This window comes from Podospora pseudopauciseta, chromosome 1 (assembly GCF_035222475.1).
Source record: "Podospora pseudopauciseta strain CBS 411.78 chromosome 1, whole genome shotgun sequence".
Classification (NCBI taxonomy): domain Eukaryota; kingdom Fungi; phylum Ascomycota; class Sordariomycetes; order Sordariales; family Podosporaceae; genus Podospora; species Podospora pseudopauciseta.
In genome coordinates this window covers 7,438,556-7,452,931 of record NC_085892.1, presented here as the reverse complement: position 1 = coordinate 7,452,931, position 14,376 = coordinate 7,438,556, and the positions used below count along the sequence as shown (strand labels likewise).

At 52.7% G+C, this 14,376-nt stretch overlaps 9 protein-coding genes across 9 annotated transcripts; 4 read left to right on the top strand and 5 right to left on the bottom strand.

Annotated features, from left to right (window-relative positions):
• Nucleotides 1–314: 314 nt before the first annotated feature.
• Nucleotides 315–891, top strand: QC763_120413 (uncharacterized protein; the record flags this gene model as incomplete). The annotated part of the gene is made up of 2 exons (XM_062908627.1): nt 315–722; nt 813–891. 2 exons carry the CDS (start codon nt 315–317, stop codon nt 867–869), a joined length of 465 nt encoding a protein of 154 aa, XP_062771740.1. The 3' UTR covers nt 870–891.
• Nucleotides 892–2,299: 1,408 nt separating this feature from the next.
• QC763_0024110 (uncharacterized protein) lies at nt 2,300–2,853 on the bottom strand (the record flags this gene model as incomplete). The annotated part of the gene is made up of 2 exons (XM_062905425.1): nt 2,300–2,544; nt 2,774–2,853. The coding sequence occupies 2 exons, from the start codon at nt 2,851–2,853 to the stop codon at nt 2,319–2,321; spliced, it is 306 nt and encodes a 101-aa protein (XP_062771739.1). The 3' UTR covers nt 2,300–2,318.
• Nucleotides 2,854–3,405: 552 nt separating this feature from the next.
• QC763_120411 (uncharacterized protein) lies at nt 3,406–4,104 on the bottom strand (the record flags this gene model as incomplete). Its single annotated transcript, XM_062908624.1, has 1 exon — nt 3,406–4,104. The coding sequence occupies one exon, from the start codon at nt 4,102–4,104 to the stop codon at nt 3,406–3,408; it is 699 nt and encodes a 232-aa protein (XP_062771738.1).
• A 1,025-nt stretch (nt 4,105–5,129) lies between these two features.
• Nucleotides 5,130–7,615, bottom strand: QC763_120410 (uncharacterized protein). Its single transcript, XM_062908626.1, has 2 exons — nt 5,968–7,615; nt 5,130–5,881 (listed from the first exon to the last, which is right to left on the bottom strand). Exons 1-2 carry the CDS (start codon nt 6,218–6,220, stop codon nt 5,193–5,195), a joined length of 942 nt encoding a protein of 313 aa, XP_062771737.1. The 5' UTR covers nt 6,221–7,615; the 3' UTR covers nt 5,130–5,192.
• On the top strand, nt 6,635–8,571 carry QC763_120400 (uncharacterized protein). Its single transcript, XM_062908625.1, has 4 exons — nt 6,635–6,679; nt 6,750–7,681; nt 7,746–7,949; nt 8,002–8,571. Exons 2-4 carry the CDS (start codon nt 6,971–6,973, stop codon nt 8,245–8,247), a joined length of 1,161 nt encoding a protein of 386 aa, XP_062771736.1. The 5' UTR covers nt 6,635–6,679; nt 6,750–6,970; the 3' UTR covers nt 8,248–8,571.
• A 57-nt stretch (nt 8,572–8,628) lies between these two features.
• SUI1 (Eukaryotic translation initiation factor eIF-1) lies at nt 8,629–10,053 on the bottom strand. The gene is made up of 4 exons (XM_062908623.1): nt 9,722–10,053; nt 9,440–9,514; nt 9,119–9,345; nt 8,629–9,058 (listed from the first exon to the last, which is right to left on the bottom strand). The coding sequence occupies exons 1-4, from the start codon at nt 9,753–9,755 to the stop codon at nt 9,044–9,046; spliced, it is 351 nt and encodes a 116-aa protein (XP_062771735.1). The 5' UTR covers nt 9,756–10,053; the 3' UTR covers nt 8,629–9,043.
• Nucleotides 10,054–10,929: 876 nt separating this feature from the next.
• Nucleotides 10,930–12,540, top strand: TRM44 (tRNA(Ser) Um(44) 2'-O-methyltransferase; the record flags this gene model as incomplete). Its single annotated transcript, XM_062908622.1, has 1 exon — nt 10,930–12,540. The coding sequence occupies one exon, from the start codon at nt 10,930–10,932 to the stop codon at nt 12,538–12,540; it is 1,611 nt and encodes a 536-aa protein (XP_062771734.1).
• A 5-nt stretch (nt 12,541–12,545) lies between these two features.
• On the bottom strand, nt 12,546–13,700 carry QC763_0024050 (uncharacterized protein; the record flags this gene model as incomplete). The annotated part of the gene is made up of 3 exons (XM_062905424.1): nt 12,546–12,819; nt 12,880–13,361; nt 13,449–13,700. The coding sequence occupies 3 exons, from the start codon at nt 13,698–13,700 to the stop codon at nt 12,546–12,548; spliced, it is 1,008 nt and encodes a 335-aa protein (XP_062771733.1).
• Nucleotides 13,101–14,304, top strand: QC763_0024040 (uncharacterized protein; the record flags this gene model as incomplete). The annotated part of the gene is made up of 3 exons (XM_062905423.1): nt 13,101–13,363; nt 13,425–13,778; nt 14,008–14,304. 3 exons carry the CDS (start codon nt 13,101–13,103, stop codon nt 14,114–14,116), a joined length of 726 nt encoding a protein of 241 aa, XP_062771732.1. The 3' UTR covers nt 14,117–14,304.
• Nucleotides 14,305–14,376: the final 72 nt, after the last annotated feature.

The following is a 14,376-nucleotide window of genomic DNA, read 5'->3' as shown; positions in this document are numbered from 1 at the left end:
CCCTATCCCCTCTGGCCCCTATCCTCCCTGTCACTATTCTTTCTATCTTTATTCTCTCATTTTCCATCTTGTTCTAGTACACTAGTGTGGCGGCTTTTGAACTTATCGCGACTACGTCGTAGGCTTACACGATTTGCCATTGTGGGTTCATACAAGACCATGGCGCGTGTGCATGTTAAACTTCGAGGGGCTTGCGCGCCACCAGAGGATGAAATCAGGAATGAGTTGACAAGCTGTCCAAATCTTGTGAAAAGATTGCTCACCAAACGCACCATCATCACCAACTCCAATAAATCAAAACGCCGCCCAAAAACATGCTCTCCCAAATCTACACCATCGCCGCTCTGCTAGGCGTGAGCATGGCAGCAGCCGCCCCATCAACTCGCTCGCTCAACTTGGCGATCCTCCAAGCACGTCAAGCAGCCGAGGCCCCAAGACTGGCGGCTGCCGGCATGGTTCTTGATAGCACCGAAGCGCTTGCCGATGGTTATTTCATCGAAACATACACCGACATCGACGACACCACCGTCCCTGCTGTTCAACACCAAAACTTTGTCCGGCCTGCCTACTGTCCTGAAACGCTCAGATGCGACTACTCCCCTCAGCACGGCGTGAAGAGAGAGGTGACCGAGCGGCTGGTCCGGGTCCTCTTCCGCCACAAGGGTTGGAAATGGCGTGCGCCACGGTCGATGTGCCTCTACGGAGACTACTCCAGAGCTTGCGTTAGTTGGTATGTGTCTGCCTGCCAAGTTGCATCAAGACCTGAGTCAAGAGAAACCCACACCTAGACTGACGGATATATGCGGTCGTAGGAACAGGCAGACGGTTTTGCCCTTTGCTTGGGCTTGGTTGGCTCCGGCGACGCATAGAATCTTTGGGCACTGCGGCGAGGGACATTCGGGCCGTGATCTTGGGGTTGTCCTCGGTGAGGGGATATTGTCTCAATGTATTACCCAGTGTCTCTCCAATCGCCCCGACGGGTGTGCGTAGAAAGACGAATGACAGAGGGGGGTTATGCACTTCTTCATGGGAGGGGTCAGGGTTGTGTACTGCCCCTGAGCGTCGCCCATTCTGAGCTCTGGAAACATCCCCAAGCCGGAAACCTCAGACGATTCTACGTCATGGCCTTTTTGTGTATTTTATGCCTCCAGACTGTCTATGATAATTCAACCGTGGTTGGGGATTGTTGACAACACAAAGCGCCGACCGAGGTGAGTTCTGTGATCTCGGGCCGGGATAACTTCCATGTGCTGGACCTGTTGCAACGTCTCAAACTCGTCTTTTGATTAGTGTCTAATCCCCGGGCGGGTTGTCCGAATTAGCTTCCCACAAAAGCTCTTGTTGATGCGGAAGATACAGATAGTATCTGTTGCTTGGCGGGGGGTCCTTTGCCAGACAATAAAAAGGGACGTTGCGATGCAGACGTTTTGTTGGTCTCCATGGTGTCATTCTATTCGTAGAAATACCCTTGGGCAAAGTGGACAAATCGGGTAGTTCCATTACAGGTGACAGCGAGGTGAACCCGGCGAAGGTGTGGGTTGAATTGGATCTGATCGGCCACTTTCTCTGAGAGAATGCCGTGAGAGGTTGAGCAAAGCCAAGGTTAAGGTATATAGCCGTCCAGTCAACAGAGCAAAGATTTTGAAGCCCAGCTCACCTTGAGCAACGAAAACCCACTGGTTGAGACCGATCACTCATATCAGAGTCATCATCAATCGTCCGAACTCTTTTCAATGATGTGAGTGGTGTGGGCCAATCACCTGGATCAAGTGAGTTTGAAAACCTGACGAGTGGCTGAGAGGTCAAAAGGTTCACCCAGCAGACAGCATCTCATTCTCAAGGGAATGCAATAGAGCTAGGATATAAAGATTTTGAAAGAGAATGGGTCAATCCGATGGGCTCCTAGAGAGCAAGAGGCGCTGTAGAAGCCAGTTAGTGTGTCCGGCTGAGAGTACAACAGGTAGTTCCAGACCGGCATTTTAATGTGCACGGCCGGCATATGTTGCTGATGGTAGGCAAGCATAGATATGTCTGCCTAAAAAGCTAAGAACGGAAGAGAGAATGATTTAGGTATGGTGTCCCGGAAGCAAGATATATGCATAGAAATTTGCTTACCTATGGGAGCAATGATGGCATCCGCAAGTCGGCTATAATAAGATGTTAGTGGAAAGATATAGAGTTGTTAGTCGAGGCAGAATTGTGGGATGTCATGAAACCCTCGGGTTCTGAAGTTTATAGTTGAAAGTATCACAGATAAGGGGCAGATGTATATATATTGTGAAGAAGTACATTGCCTCTCCTGCTGCGTTGGCCATGTTTCAATTCTCGTCCGAGCTATCATCCTCTGTCTCATCTACCTCTGAGATATCAATATCCTCACCCTCAATCAGCAAAGCAACTCCTCTGTCAGGGGTAGTTGCTTCGACCTTTGGAATCCTTCTCTGAACCTTGCAAAGTTCGACATTGAGAGTTCTGTTCCCAATCCGCTGTTGAGAAACATCCTCACGGATGAGCCTGTTGGTCCATGAACCGAGTTGATCCATGCTGTAGAGAATCAACCACTCTTTGAGTACGATTGTTAACTTGACTGAGACGTCGACGGCTGTTGGATAACTTGATGCGTCCTCGATAGACCCAGCCAGCTACCAGGATGGAGCGGTCTCCTGAATGTACTTGACCGGTGATAGCTTGTGTAACGGAGTCAGGCGAGCAGCCGTATTGACGCGAAATTCCACTTATGATCGACTGTAAACGGCTGTATTGGTCTACGTACCGTGTCTGGTGTCTGCAAACGGCCACCTTGAGTCTAGCGATGGTCACAATGGCATCGTGAATATTATCGATATCAGACATAGTGCTGTAGAGTTGCTGTGGTCGGTAATAAATGCTGGATGTCTTAAAAGACTATGCGAGAGAGGGAGACGGATGCTTAGAAATTAGAAGCGTGAAAGTGTTGATCAGGGAAAGTGTTGATCAGGGAAAGTGTTGATCAGGGAAAGCGGTGATGGCGAAAAAAGATGACAGTCATAGAACACATGAGTATTTATATTTAACGCACCCCCACATCCAAGACTTGATTCCCTCACTTCCTGACGCCATACTCACTTCACAGAGTCTATCGGAGCATCGCTGTGCTGACACGTGCTAAGCAAGATGAATCCTTTCCAGCTGACCGAAAAGAAAAGAGGGAAAGCTAAATTGACAAAGATGCATCAATAGTTGGTTACTTTCGTCCCAGCAGCGCAGGACAGAGCCTACCCAGCTGCCAGAGGTGGACAGAAATAAACAAATAGAGGAAGACAAGATTCAGAGAAATAGATCATGGTAACAAGAGACGGAAACCACAGCTTTAATTCTGATAGGCAGAACCGCACATCAACTGCCTTCCTGTCAAGGCCACCTCTTCTAACATGTATCCTCGTCCCCGGAGCTTCCCTCGTCCGAATCATCCAGCAAAGCGGCCACATCAACCCCACCCGGGGTATTCTCAATCCTGCTAATTCTCTGCTGGATTTTCGCATTCTCTGAGATGACCCTGCGCAAACGGGTTCGAAGCTCTTGGGGAATCCCATTCAGTTTCTTGGCAATTTCTTCCAAATTTTGTTGATGGACAGGTGGGCGACAGATGGTGTTCGTCCAGGATCGAAGCTGATCCACGTTGTATCTCTGGTTGACGTATTCTCTGGGATTCATAATATCCTGCATCATCCTCTCACTCTGGCGGAGATTCCAGAGGTGGCGATATACCCAGCCAGCTACCAACGGTGAGAAATTGCCGGGCCCAACTGGGCCTACCATTGCTTTGGTGACTGTCCCCGTGGTAAAACCGTGACGGACGGCGACTGTATCGAGAAGAACCCGTAGACGGCTTGCATTTTGTTGATAGGCTACATGGGCGATGGTAATGTGGGTTTTGTCATGGGCGATTGCCTTGATGGTGTTGTGGATCTGTTGGACGTCGGCCATGGTGTAGATCTGAAGTGTCTGAAAGCAAGAGCGACGCGGCAGAAAGATAGTGAGAAGTAGGAGGTCCCCTCCCCACGGAACTTGCTGAGGGGCAGGCTGTGGGAAGATATAAGGTAAATGGTTGGTTGCATCATGCATGTCTCAAAGGGATGATATGGTGAACCTCCCTTACTTTTCCTCATAAAGTTAGTGAGCTCATTTTGCTGGGTCACATGCGCGCGCCACAAATCCTTAGCTGAGTAAAGAATTTTCAGCACAACACAGAAGGAAGGAGCGAGCACCCTGTGGAGGAAGGAGCGACCCAGCAGCGACGCAATGATAACCATCGCATTTTGCCAATGATTGACTAGCTTCTCAAACTAACAACCGGAATTAAGAGGCGGTTAAATTACTTGAAGATCAAATGTTGAGAAAAAAAAAAAACTGTGGCTGATCACGAAAAGGGCACTTTATAATGAGCCGCGATGGGACCATTTGGGATGTCAAAGTTCAAAGTAGCGGTGTATTGTAAATAGCACTCAGTCAAGAGGATAAGGAAACCCAGAACAAAGGCTTATATCCATGGGGCTGAGCTATTTCTACATAATCATCAACGTGATTGATACTGCAGTGCAGTATAGATCGTGGAGGATATTAAACCTTCTTATACACATCCTTTCATCATGGCTGATGTCATCTGGTTCTCTCATCTCACAGCAGTGACTCAGCTAACATTCAGAGCTTGCCGGTCAATCACCCGAGCAGATTGCGGTTTACAACCTGTGCCTTAAACACAAATGCTCCTTCAGTTGCTATGCAGCCACATCAAGCATGGACTCACACCTCCACGGTTTGAGCTATGATGCATCGTGTTTTTATTGACTATTTGTCTAGCCGAGGCATACAGCAAAATGGTATTTGTTGTTGTTTTAGCCCGGAATAAGCAGAGGCCCAACACAACACAGATGTTGGTTCTGTCCACAGACGGTCAGGGGTATGTGGGTCCATAAATAGGGGTCAAAACAAACACGGTCCGAGAAGACACACAACACCAGAGCACCCATTTGCAAGAGTTGCCTCAAAGCAAGACTCAAGATACAGAGACAAACATTTACAGTATGAATTTACACAGACAGAATTTTCGGTTCCTGCCTAAGTCTTAGATGCTCCCTGTTTTCAGCAGAGCATCTTGTAATGTACAACTTCTCGAGCATACTGACACGACCATTTCGCCGTCCCAGTTACCTCTACCTCTTCATAGCCTCCGAATGCTCCACCATCTTGACCAGCCGTTCCTCTTCCTTCCACTCATTCGGATCCGTCGCCTTCATGCTTCCAACGATCCGCCACTCATCACGCTGCCAGGTGTGAGGGTCAACCACACAGCCAATGACGATGTTTTCAATAATATCCATCTCCTTCTCTGTTCCAGCCAGCTTCTTGCGCTCCCCATCAGCCCCGAGAACATACTGATACCGACGCTGCTTGCTAGAAATGGCCACCACCACTTGCTCAATGATGGGCGCATCCTTGCTCTTCTCGATGGGAGAGAGCTTGTGCGAAAGAACAGTAGGATAAAACCACGTCTTGGTATACTCCACCAGCTCCCATGCCATCAGCTTGTCCTTGGGACGATTGTCGATGGTAGCCTGCAGAGGCAGAGCCAGCTTGCTGGCGCAAACCTTGCGGATTGTGTCCTTGTCGCCGCTGGCGAGGGCTTCCATCATGGAGCGGTGGAGGCCCTTTGCTGTCAGAATCGCGAGCGGGTTGCTGGTTTTGAGAGCGGCACGCTTGAAGAACCGGGGCCTCGAGGAATGAACCATGGCGAACTTGGTCGCCGCCTCTCTGGCCTTGACAGTGACCCAGGTCCGGAAGAAGGCGAATCTGGACGAGAAGTCCTTGGGCCATTGGTCCCATGGAGGGCGGACAAAGGTGCCTAAAAGATAGAGCAAGACGAGCAAGTCAGACTACGGCACAAACAGCACGGCTCAACAACTGGGCCGAGTCCTGATTCTTGCTCACCTGGAAAGATGACATTGATGGCATTTGATGTCACCTTTTGATTGAGTTTTTGTTGGGCGATTTGAGCAGAGGGGGAACGGATCTCGTCGCGCGCCGGCGCCCTGTTCGCTCTCCTGACGCTTCTGGCGAGTGCAGCGGATGTACTGAAGGAACATGTTGGCGCGACGCGTACCACGCGTGGTGATATCCTAGCGGAGGCCTGTGATGACAACACCCCCCGGGCACCGAGTCCTAACCTAGATACTGAAGCCATGGTTGCTACCGCCGTACTGTGCCGACCCTGAACTTCTCCCTCCGTCCTCTTGGTCCCCGCTTCCGAAGTACTTCAACCCTGATGGCCACCCCGCCTGCGCTCTCTGAGTCGGCTTGTTGCCTTGTCGGTTGCCCAGGTTGACCGCACCAATAAAGTAACGAGCCGGTATTCGTCGGCGGCGACGTCGGAAACGGTCGATCGAACGGAAGCTGTTGCGCGGGCGTAGCCGACAGCGCAACACCAGGAAGCTTCGAAGCTCTCAAAATTTCGGGCGCTCGCGGCAGAAAATATGTGGGTCCAGCACACCCAATGATCGCTATCAGTTATCACCACAGTCAAGACCAACCCCCACCACGGAAGGTTAACCCTCTGGAGCTTCCCAGAGGTCTGGACTTCTCGAAGAGATGCTGACCAATGAAAGGCCGGCTTTCGTAGCCAGGGGAGCCCCTAGTAGCAATCGTTCGTGGGAGGCTTGCATCGAGCACCCCTTGTTGCGACATTGATCGCTGGGCCACTGACGACGAGAAAGCCACTTGCACTGAAGCGAAAAGATAGACCCCAGAATCGAAATTCACATCACCGCCGTCCATCTGAAACTACCGAGATCCGGCCCCTCCGCCGCTGCCACCAAAGTATAGATTTCTCTCCGCCTTCTCCCCGTCTCTTGTCGCCTTTTCCATGGAGTGGTGAAACCCCTCTCAGGTGACTCCCATTTGCTCTATGGGTATAAACTAGAGAGCCAGTGTCTTGATGTCCAACCTCGCAATGCCAGCCGCGCAGCAGCGCCGAACAGCAGCAGCAGCAGCAGCGGATAGCGCACCAGGCGCAAACAGCAACACCACCACCGATTATGCCACTCATGTCACCGGCTCGACGACCACCTCCCCCGCCCGCTCAAGGGCGCAAACTCCTCGATATGTCGACAACCCGCCTCCATACAGCAGCAAGACTGCGACAACCACGGCTGTCTCAACAGCCATATCAGCCGAGCCCATAACCCACCCCTCCGTCACCGCCGATCACCACCACCACCACCAGCTCCTCCGAGCCGTCACCCAATCCTCCGGCCCTGTTCCCCCCTCGTCCGGGCAAACCCAATCCACGTCCGTCCTCCGACCCCGCGTCGCCGTAGTCTTGGGCATCTCAACCCCATGGCAGATTCTCCTCTACATCAGCCGCCTCGGCTCGATCGTTCCGGGATTATGGCTCGGCCTACCATGCGTCCTCCGCCTCGTCTACATGATCTTTTCCATTCTGGTCACCAACCATGTCGTTGTTGGGAACGGACAGCACGGGTTCTCTTTTGGGAGGTTATCTAAGCCTTCTTCTGCCGTTTCCTGCACCTCACCCCCTTCTGCCCCCACGACAGAGGTACCGCCAACGAGGATACCAACCACGGGGTTTGACATTCCCTTTGAGACCAGCCTGAGGATAACAGAAACGCTGCTCGCTACCATTTGGGTATATCTGCCACCCAAATCCCCCCCCCCCTTCCATCTCCAAAGCCATGCTAACTCTCCAATAGTGCGTAGCCTCCTCCTACCTCTCCTTCTTCTTCACCGACTGCCTCATGTCCCGCTGGCTCCTGAACTACACCCCCCAAGCCACCATCGTCCGCCTCCTCGCCATATCAGCCCTAAACGGCTGGTGCACATGGGGAGTCCTCTACCTAACCGGCGGCTCCGAGGATCCCCGTCTGCTGCTACCAGGCTGGATAGTGATATCTACTGTACGTGTCCCCCTCCCTCTCCCATCCGGTCACCAACCTGACCGTCCCTTAGACCCTCACCCTCCTCTACCACCTAACCCAACGCAAAATCAACATCCGCAAGGAAACCCGCGCCTCCATCTCAGCCTTCTCCATCGCCTCCTTCACCTCCATGGTCGCCCTCCTCGCCCAGCTGCACTCCAACCGCACCGACTATCCCGACATCCCGCTCGTCACTTTTCTGTCGCAGGTCTGGGGGGTCATCACGGGGCTGGCGCTGAAGATTATGGAGTATGGGAATGTGACGAGGGATCTTTAACACGTCTCTTTCGTTTCACTCTATTTTGAGCACTTTTCGAGGGAGTCATCTTGGATCTTGTCAAGTTGCCGTTCCTGTTTTCTTTTTCTGTTTCTTTTTCTGCTTCTTTTTTCTGTTTCTTTTTCTGTCTTTTCTGGGTTCGAGTTTTATACCTATCCTTATTTCAAGATTGGGACTGTGGAAACGGTCAAATGGGGGAATGGTTCAGGCAAATGTGGTAGCATTGGCGTCATGGTTATCTTTAGATCTTGTTCACACGCAAAAAGCATGGTGATAATCCCGTTCGGCTTGATACAGTATGATGGCAGCAAGTCATCAGTCACAACAGCAACATATATCAGACTCAAACCGACAACAACGCAGTCGTTGCGAGCACAGCTGGTTGACAGATCCAGCGTACACATATCAAACCAGGCATATCAAGACTGTTATGGCACAACCTTATCGCAACTTATGATCCCATTGCCCCAAGACCACAGATTTCATAATGAAAGGCTTGCGTCTTGCATCGTTCCAGAGATTGTGAAAACCACCAGAAATCGACTACCTAAGCGAACGACGATCTGCATCGCGCAAAAAAAAAAAAAAATAGAGCCTTTCCTTCCCAAAAACCTCCTGCAACAATGTTGCTAGAGTAAAAAGGACGTCCGTAACCATCGTGGGGTATCATGTCATTATGCCGCTGGACCCAACCAAGGGTCCTCTCAGCGCTCGTAGTGACTACTTTCGTAGACGCTGCTCCGTATTCCCCAGAGGGGGACTCGAAGTGAGCTACGGCACGTGTAACATGCCGGACTTAGAAGCCGTGCACCTGCCGAGTATCAGTTAGCGGGCTGTCTCGGTGTGTTGTGACGGTGTAGATGCTACATACCTTGATGGTCTTGTCATCGAGGCCAAGGCCACTCTCCTTATCAGTGAGGAACTCCTTGATCTTGGTACGCTGATCACCCTGGAGCTGGATCACCTCGCCCATCTCGGTGTCACTGATGATGGTGCCATTGCAAGCGAACTCTTTCTTGACAACCTTAAGAATCTTCTTGTGGTCGAACTTGCTCGGAATACCCTGAACGGTGGTCAGAGTCTTACGTCCATTACGCTCTGTGACAATGTTAGCACTTGTCTTGTCGGTGAACTCACACGTGGTTGGCAGCTCAAGGCCAGGACCACGTGACGATAAAGTGCAAGGACATACGCTGAATGCGGATATGGATATACTCCTGGGTCTGTTTGGTCTTGCCCGAGTCCTCGTCGGCTTCGGCGAAGGGATCTGTAGGACAAGTGGCGGTCAGCAATGTTTCTTTGATGAACGGCGCAATGTGCTTCGATGTTTTGGACGTGGACCAGGTGGCAGTGACTCCACAAGGCTGTGAACGAGGTTGCGTATGACGGTGACGCGCCGTCAACATCCATCAAGAACGTTGGCGTCGCGAAAACGCGGGTAATGGGTGGTGTGCGAGAACGATGATGAACGTACCGTAGGTCTTGAGGTTTTCGATTTCGGTGGACATAAACTCGAAGTTTTCGGGGTGTCCTTGGGAGCAGGGTTTTATTTGGTGACGGGGAAGAGAGCGACCGACGACTGTAGAGTGTCTCGCTATGTGCAGAGTCAAAAATCGGGAGTGCTGGGTGGGCTAGTTATAGCTTTCGGGGTGCCGAGAAAGTATGCGGGCGGTGATGCTGCGGTGGATGGCAAGATGATGATTAGGTCCGGTAGATAGAAGGGGAAGAGAGTGGAAATGGCGAGGTGAGGGGAAGAGGGAGGATGGGTAGGTGGGGCGAACGGTCTTTTCAGGCAACAAGGCAGCAAAAAGGCCCTGGTTGGGTTGGCCACTAAGGCACCGCCATCTACGAAGGGTGGGGCAATGATTCACCAAACGTACCGCACGCGTACCTCGGAGAGCAAAGCTGGGCGGAACCTGCTGCAGGTTGCCTCTTTGTCTACATCGGGGTACTTTTGCTATATCATATTGCAGGGGTGGGATGTTGCGTCACAAGGCTCTGGGTCACCCAACACTGTTCACCGTTTTGGGAGTTCATTCGTTCGTTCTTCGCCAGAGCAATTCTCTATCCGATAACGAGAGCAGGGACGACAGGATGCCTCCGGGTCTGCGCAGTCAACCTGTATTGAAACTTTAGCGCCGTCAAACCATTGTTTTCTGTTTTCTGTTTTCTCAAAGTCAATGAATGAATGCAACGCGGCTGCAAACTCATCGATCGCTGCCCTGGACTAATCGACGGGAAGCCCGCCGTTCCGTCGGCTGGGCCGCGGGGCAGGTGGACTTGGTGATGCGAATCACTGACATGGGACCCGATGCTTGCCAGTCTTCTCCGGATTTGGACATGTAACGTTTGCCATAGATGTGTCACCAGTGGTGTAAAATCACATAATTCAATGGTGAAGCCCAGTCATAGGCCATCATGATGGAGACCCGAGACAGGCTTCGAGAGGCTCAGCAAGCACAAGATGTCAAAACCATCCGCCACCATCGGGGACTGGTTCCCTGTGACAAGCTCACCACCAGGGCCCTGTGCCAAGCCTTTTTTGCCCCTCGGTGCTTCTCCGTCGCCTTCTCGGCCGACCCCTGTGAGGTGAGCCTGTCCCTCGACTGACGGCAGTGATTCGCCTCACACACGACCGGTGACGACCCGAGCGCGAGACACAGAAAGCAGCCGTGGCTCGCCATGGCATTCAGGCCGGAAGAGTTGGCGCTTGACGCACCACCCGTCATCTTCGAGGATGCCGGTCACAGCAGCGGCAACACACACACCACCCCAACAAAGGCAACATGGCGACCCTTGTACCGCCACGAGTGTGCGTTTGGGCCTCCGGTGTTTGACAGTGTCATGGACAACTTGATCCGAAATCCAAACATCAACTCGACATGGCTCTTCCGTGCGGATATCCTGCACGACGCACAGGATGGTGCCGCCAACCCGGCAACCCCAGTCGACGAGGCTGATAGCCTGGCCTTCGTGGCCGACATTCCCTCCTTTGTCGGCTTTGAGCTCCAGCGGCATGTCATCCGCAAGCTCATACCAAGAAACACCCTCAGAGACAAGCCTCTTGACCAGACTTGCCTCATCTACAAGAGCAACCCTGGTGGGGAGGCTGTTGAGCGGACTCTCGTCATCTACCTCCCGCATGTATCCACGCCCTCGGATATGCCCTTCTACCACCCAGTAGTCAAGGGCATAGCATTTGTTCACGAATGGACGCCGGCAGAGTCCTGCGGGTCCATCTCCCTCTCTTACCTTTTCTTTGACGAGCAGGACCGAACCGTTGACAAGCTCATACGGACCGCTTTCCAGCTGCTCATGGTCATTCACAAGCACGGCAAGGGCCGGGTTCAGGGCTATCAGAAGAGAGTCCATCACGATGTGTTGCTTCCTCAAGCGCGGGTGCAAGACACGTACACCAAGTTGAAACAAAAGCATGCGAGAAGTCTCATCAAGGGTTGGGCGGAGCAGACGGATCCCGAAAAACACATCTTTGAGGACATTTGTATCGCAGCTTTCATGATCGAGCTGTGGAGGGACATGTATGGCGAGGGACCGTTTCCTGGATTCGTTGATGTCGGCTGCGGGAATGGGCTGCTCGTCCACATTCTAAATCAAGAAGGGTTTTCCGGTTGGGGCTTCGATGCTAGGTCACGAACGTCGTGGGCGTCGTACAGCACCAGAGTCAGGTCGTTGTCGGGGGAGGAGCAAGATTCACTTCGTGAGCTGGTTTTGCTGCCGACATATGTCAGCAGAGGCGGGTCCGGTGATGGCTTTGACGAACAAAAGGCCCATGATGGCGTCTTTCCAAAAGGGACATTTATCATCTCCAACCACGCCGACGAGCTGACGCCTTGGACGCCTATCCTTGCGGCTGTCTCCGACTGTCCGTTCATTTCTATCCCTTGCTGCAGCCATGATCTCAGCGGAAAGCTGTTCCGAGCATCGCCACCAAAGGACAAGACCAAGGCCGACTCGACCTACTCGTCGTTCGTGGGATGGGTGTCAGAGATAGCAGCTGAATGCGGCTGGGAGGTTGAGCAGGAAATGCTCCGGATCCCATCTACACGCAACGCAGCGATCGTTGGACGTAAGCGGACTGGAGATATCTCTTCGGTCGATATCCCAGCCTTGGTGCACAAATACGGCGGCACCGCTGGTTACTTCGATGCTGTGGTTCGACTGATGAAGCAGCCACCGTCAACCCACGAGCACGAAGCCAACGACACTGGCCCGTCGGTTGGGAAAAAGTCAAAGGGCAAAAAGCCGAAACAAAAACAGCACAAAGCCGGTTGATAACATTAATCTAGATCTGGCACAGGCAGATGATCCACCAGCTTGAGATTATGCAAGCCCAACTTTGCCAACGCCTCCTTGGCCAGGTCGTCTCTCAGCTTCTCTGTGTCCTTTTGCGTGGTGAGCACAAAGTCATGTTTGAGCAGCCATGTGCCTTCCTCGACCCCATATTTCTCCGCTGTCTCCTTGTCTACCTTGCCAAGCTCGATAACGAGGCTCTTTTTGACGCCAAAGACGGCATCCGAGGTCTCGTAGGGGTCCCCCTTAAGGTACAGTGCCCTTATCTGAACATCAGCATCCCAATTCCTCCCAGAAAGCACGGCCAAGGTGAGAACTCACGTGATCAACTTATCCCAACCCTCCTTCTCAAACATGAAGTGAATATGCGCCGGCCTCCACGGATGTCTCCCCAGCCTCTCCAGCAGCTTCCCCACCGGCCCATCATGCGGGATTGGGTAGCTCACCGGCTTCAACCCCTTGAACCAGAACCGGCCCTCCTCATCACTCAGCATGACGCACCTCTCGCTCGGCTCGTTCCGGTCGCTGTGTTGGACGTCATAATGCCCGCTGCTGTCCGTCTCCCAGATATCAATCTTGATGCCCTCAATGGGGTTCCCAGCCGTGTCTCTGACGGTACAAACGGCAAGCATCGGCTCACCCGCCGGGTCGGAGGTCATCGAGGCGCCGTTCTCGAGGAGGGGCGCATCGTGGGTGTGGAAGGGGCCGAGGACGGAGCCCTCGGTCGCGCCGGCGGGTTTGGGGTGGTTGATGTTGTCGAGGAGGAGGGAGAGGCCGAGGGTGTCGGAGAGGAGGATGAATTCCTGTGTGTCTCCCCACATCAGCACCTGATACCTTGCTGCCTACCGCCCTCCCTGAACCACCAGATGTCGGAAACAGATGCGACCTACATTCCGCACCTCGCTGCAGATCTTCCCACAAGCAATCAAAAACTCCAGCCCGGCCATCCACTCGTCCGTGCTCAGCCGCGTCTCCCTCGCAAAGTCATGCAGGTGCGTCACCAGTCTCGACAGCAAATACGTCAACCGCTGGTCGTCCGACTGGCTGTTAATCCTGATGGTATTCGGCGTGATGTTGTCAATCGTCAAGTCCAAAAGCGGCGGGCCGACAGGGCCGGAGTTTTCTCTGCGCGGTTCCGCCATTCTGCGTATGTTCTCGTGTTTGCGGTGTGCCGGTGGTGGTGTGTGTGTTCTCGCTTGTCGAGACGCGACAGAGGGGAGGTAAGAGATATCAATGGGTAAAAGACAGAGAGGAATGGAAAAGTGTTTGGTCGGAAGGCAGGCTATATCTTATACGGTACCTCCCGGCAACACACCTCCGCCTGTCTTGCGCCCTGTGGTGTAATTATGCCCATATATATCCACCCACCGGCTCTTATACAATCATCTCCTAATCAGACTAACCATCACCTCATGACCTTGTAAGCTCTTTACTTACCCGGGGATCCAGAACCGAAAAGAGCCAGACCAACCCAGCCATCACCAAGCTAGTTTCAAGGAGTTTGGGTAAAGAATCCCGACTCCCCATCACCCAATGGTACAACCCGCCAAAGCAGTGACAGCCCCCATGATGTAAGGCCCGAAAGCCCGGACAATTGGGACCGAGCAAACAAACCCAACTGATCTGAGGCCCTTCATGTGGGGCATTCGGGGACTGCAAGAGGGGACCGTGGAGGGGCTCGGGAGTTGAAGCGGGGTCGCTAAACGGATGACGCAGGCTTACCCAACCCGCGGGAAACAACAGGGGACCATGTTATTCCTCTTGGGGGGCAGCTGTTTTCGGGAGTTGATGTTTGTTCTTACGAGGATTGAGAGTAAG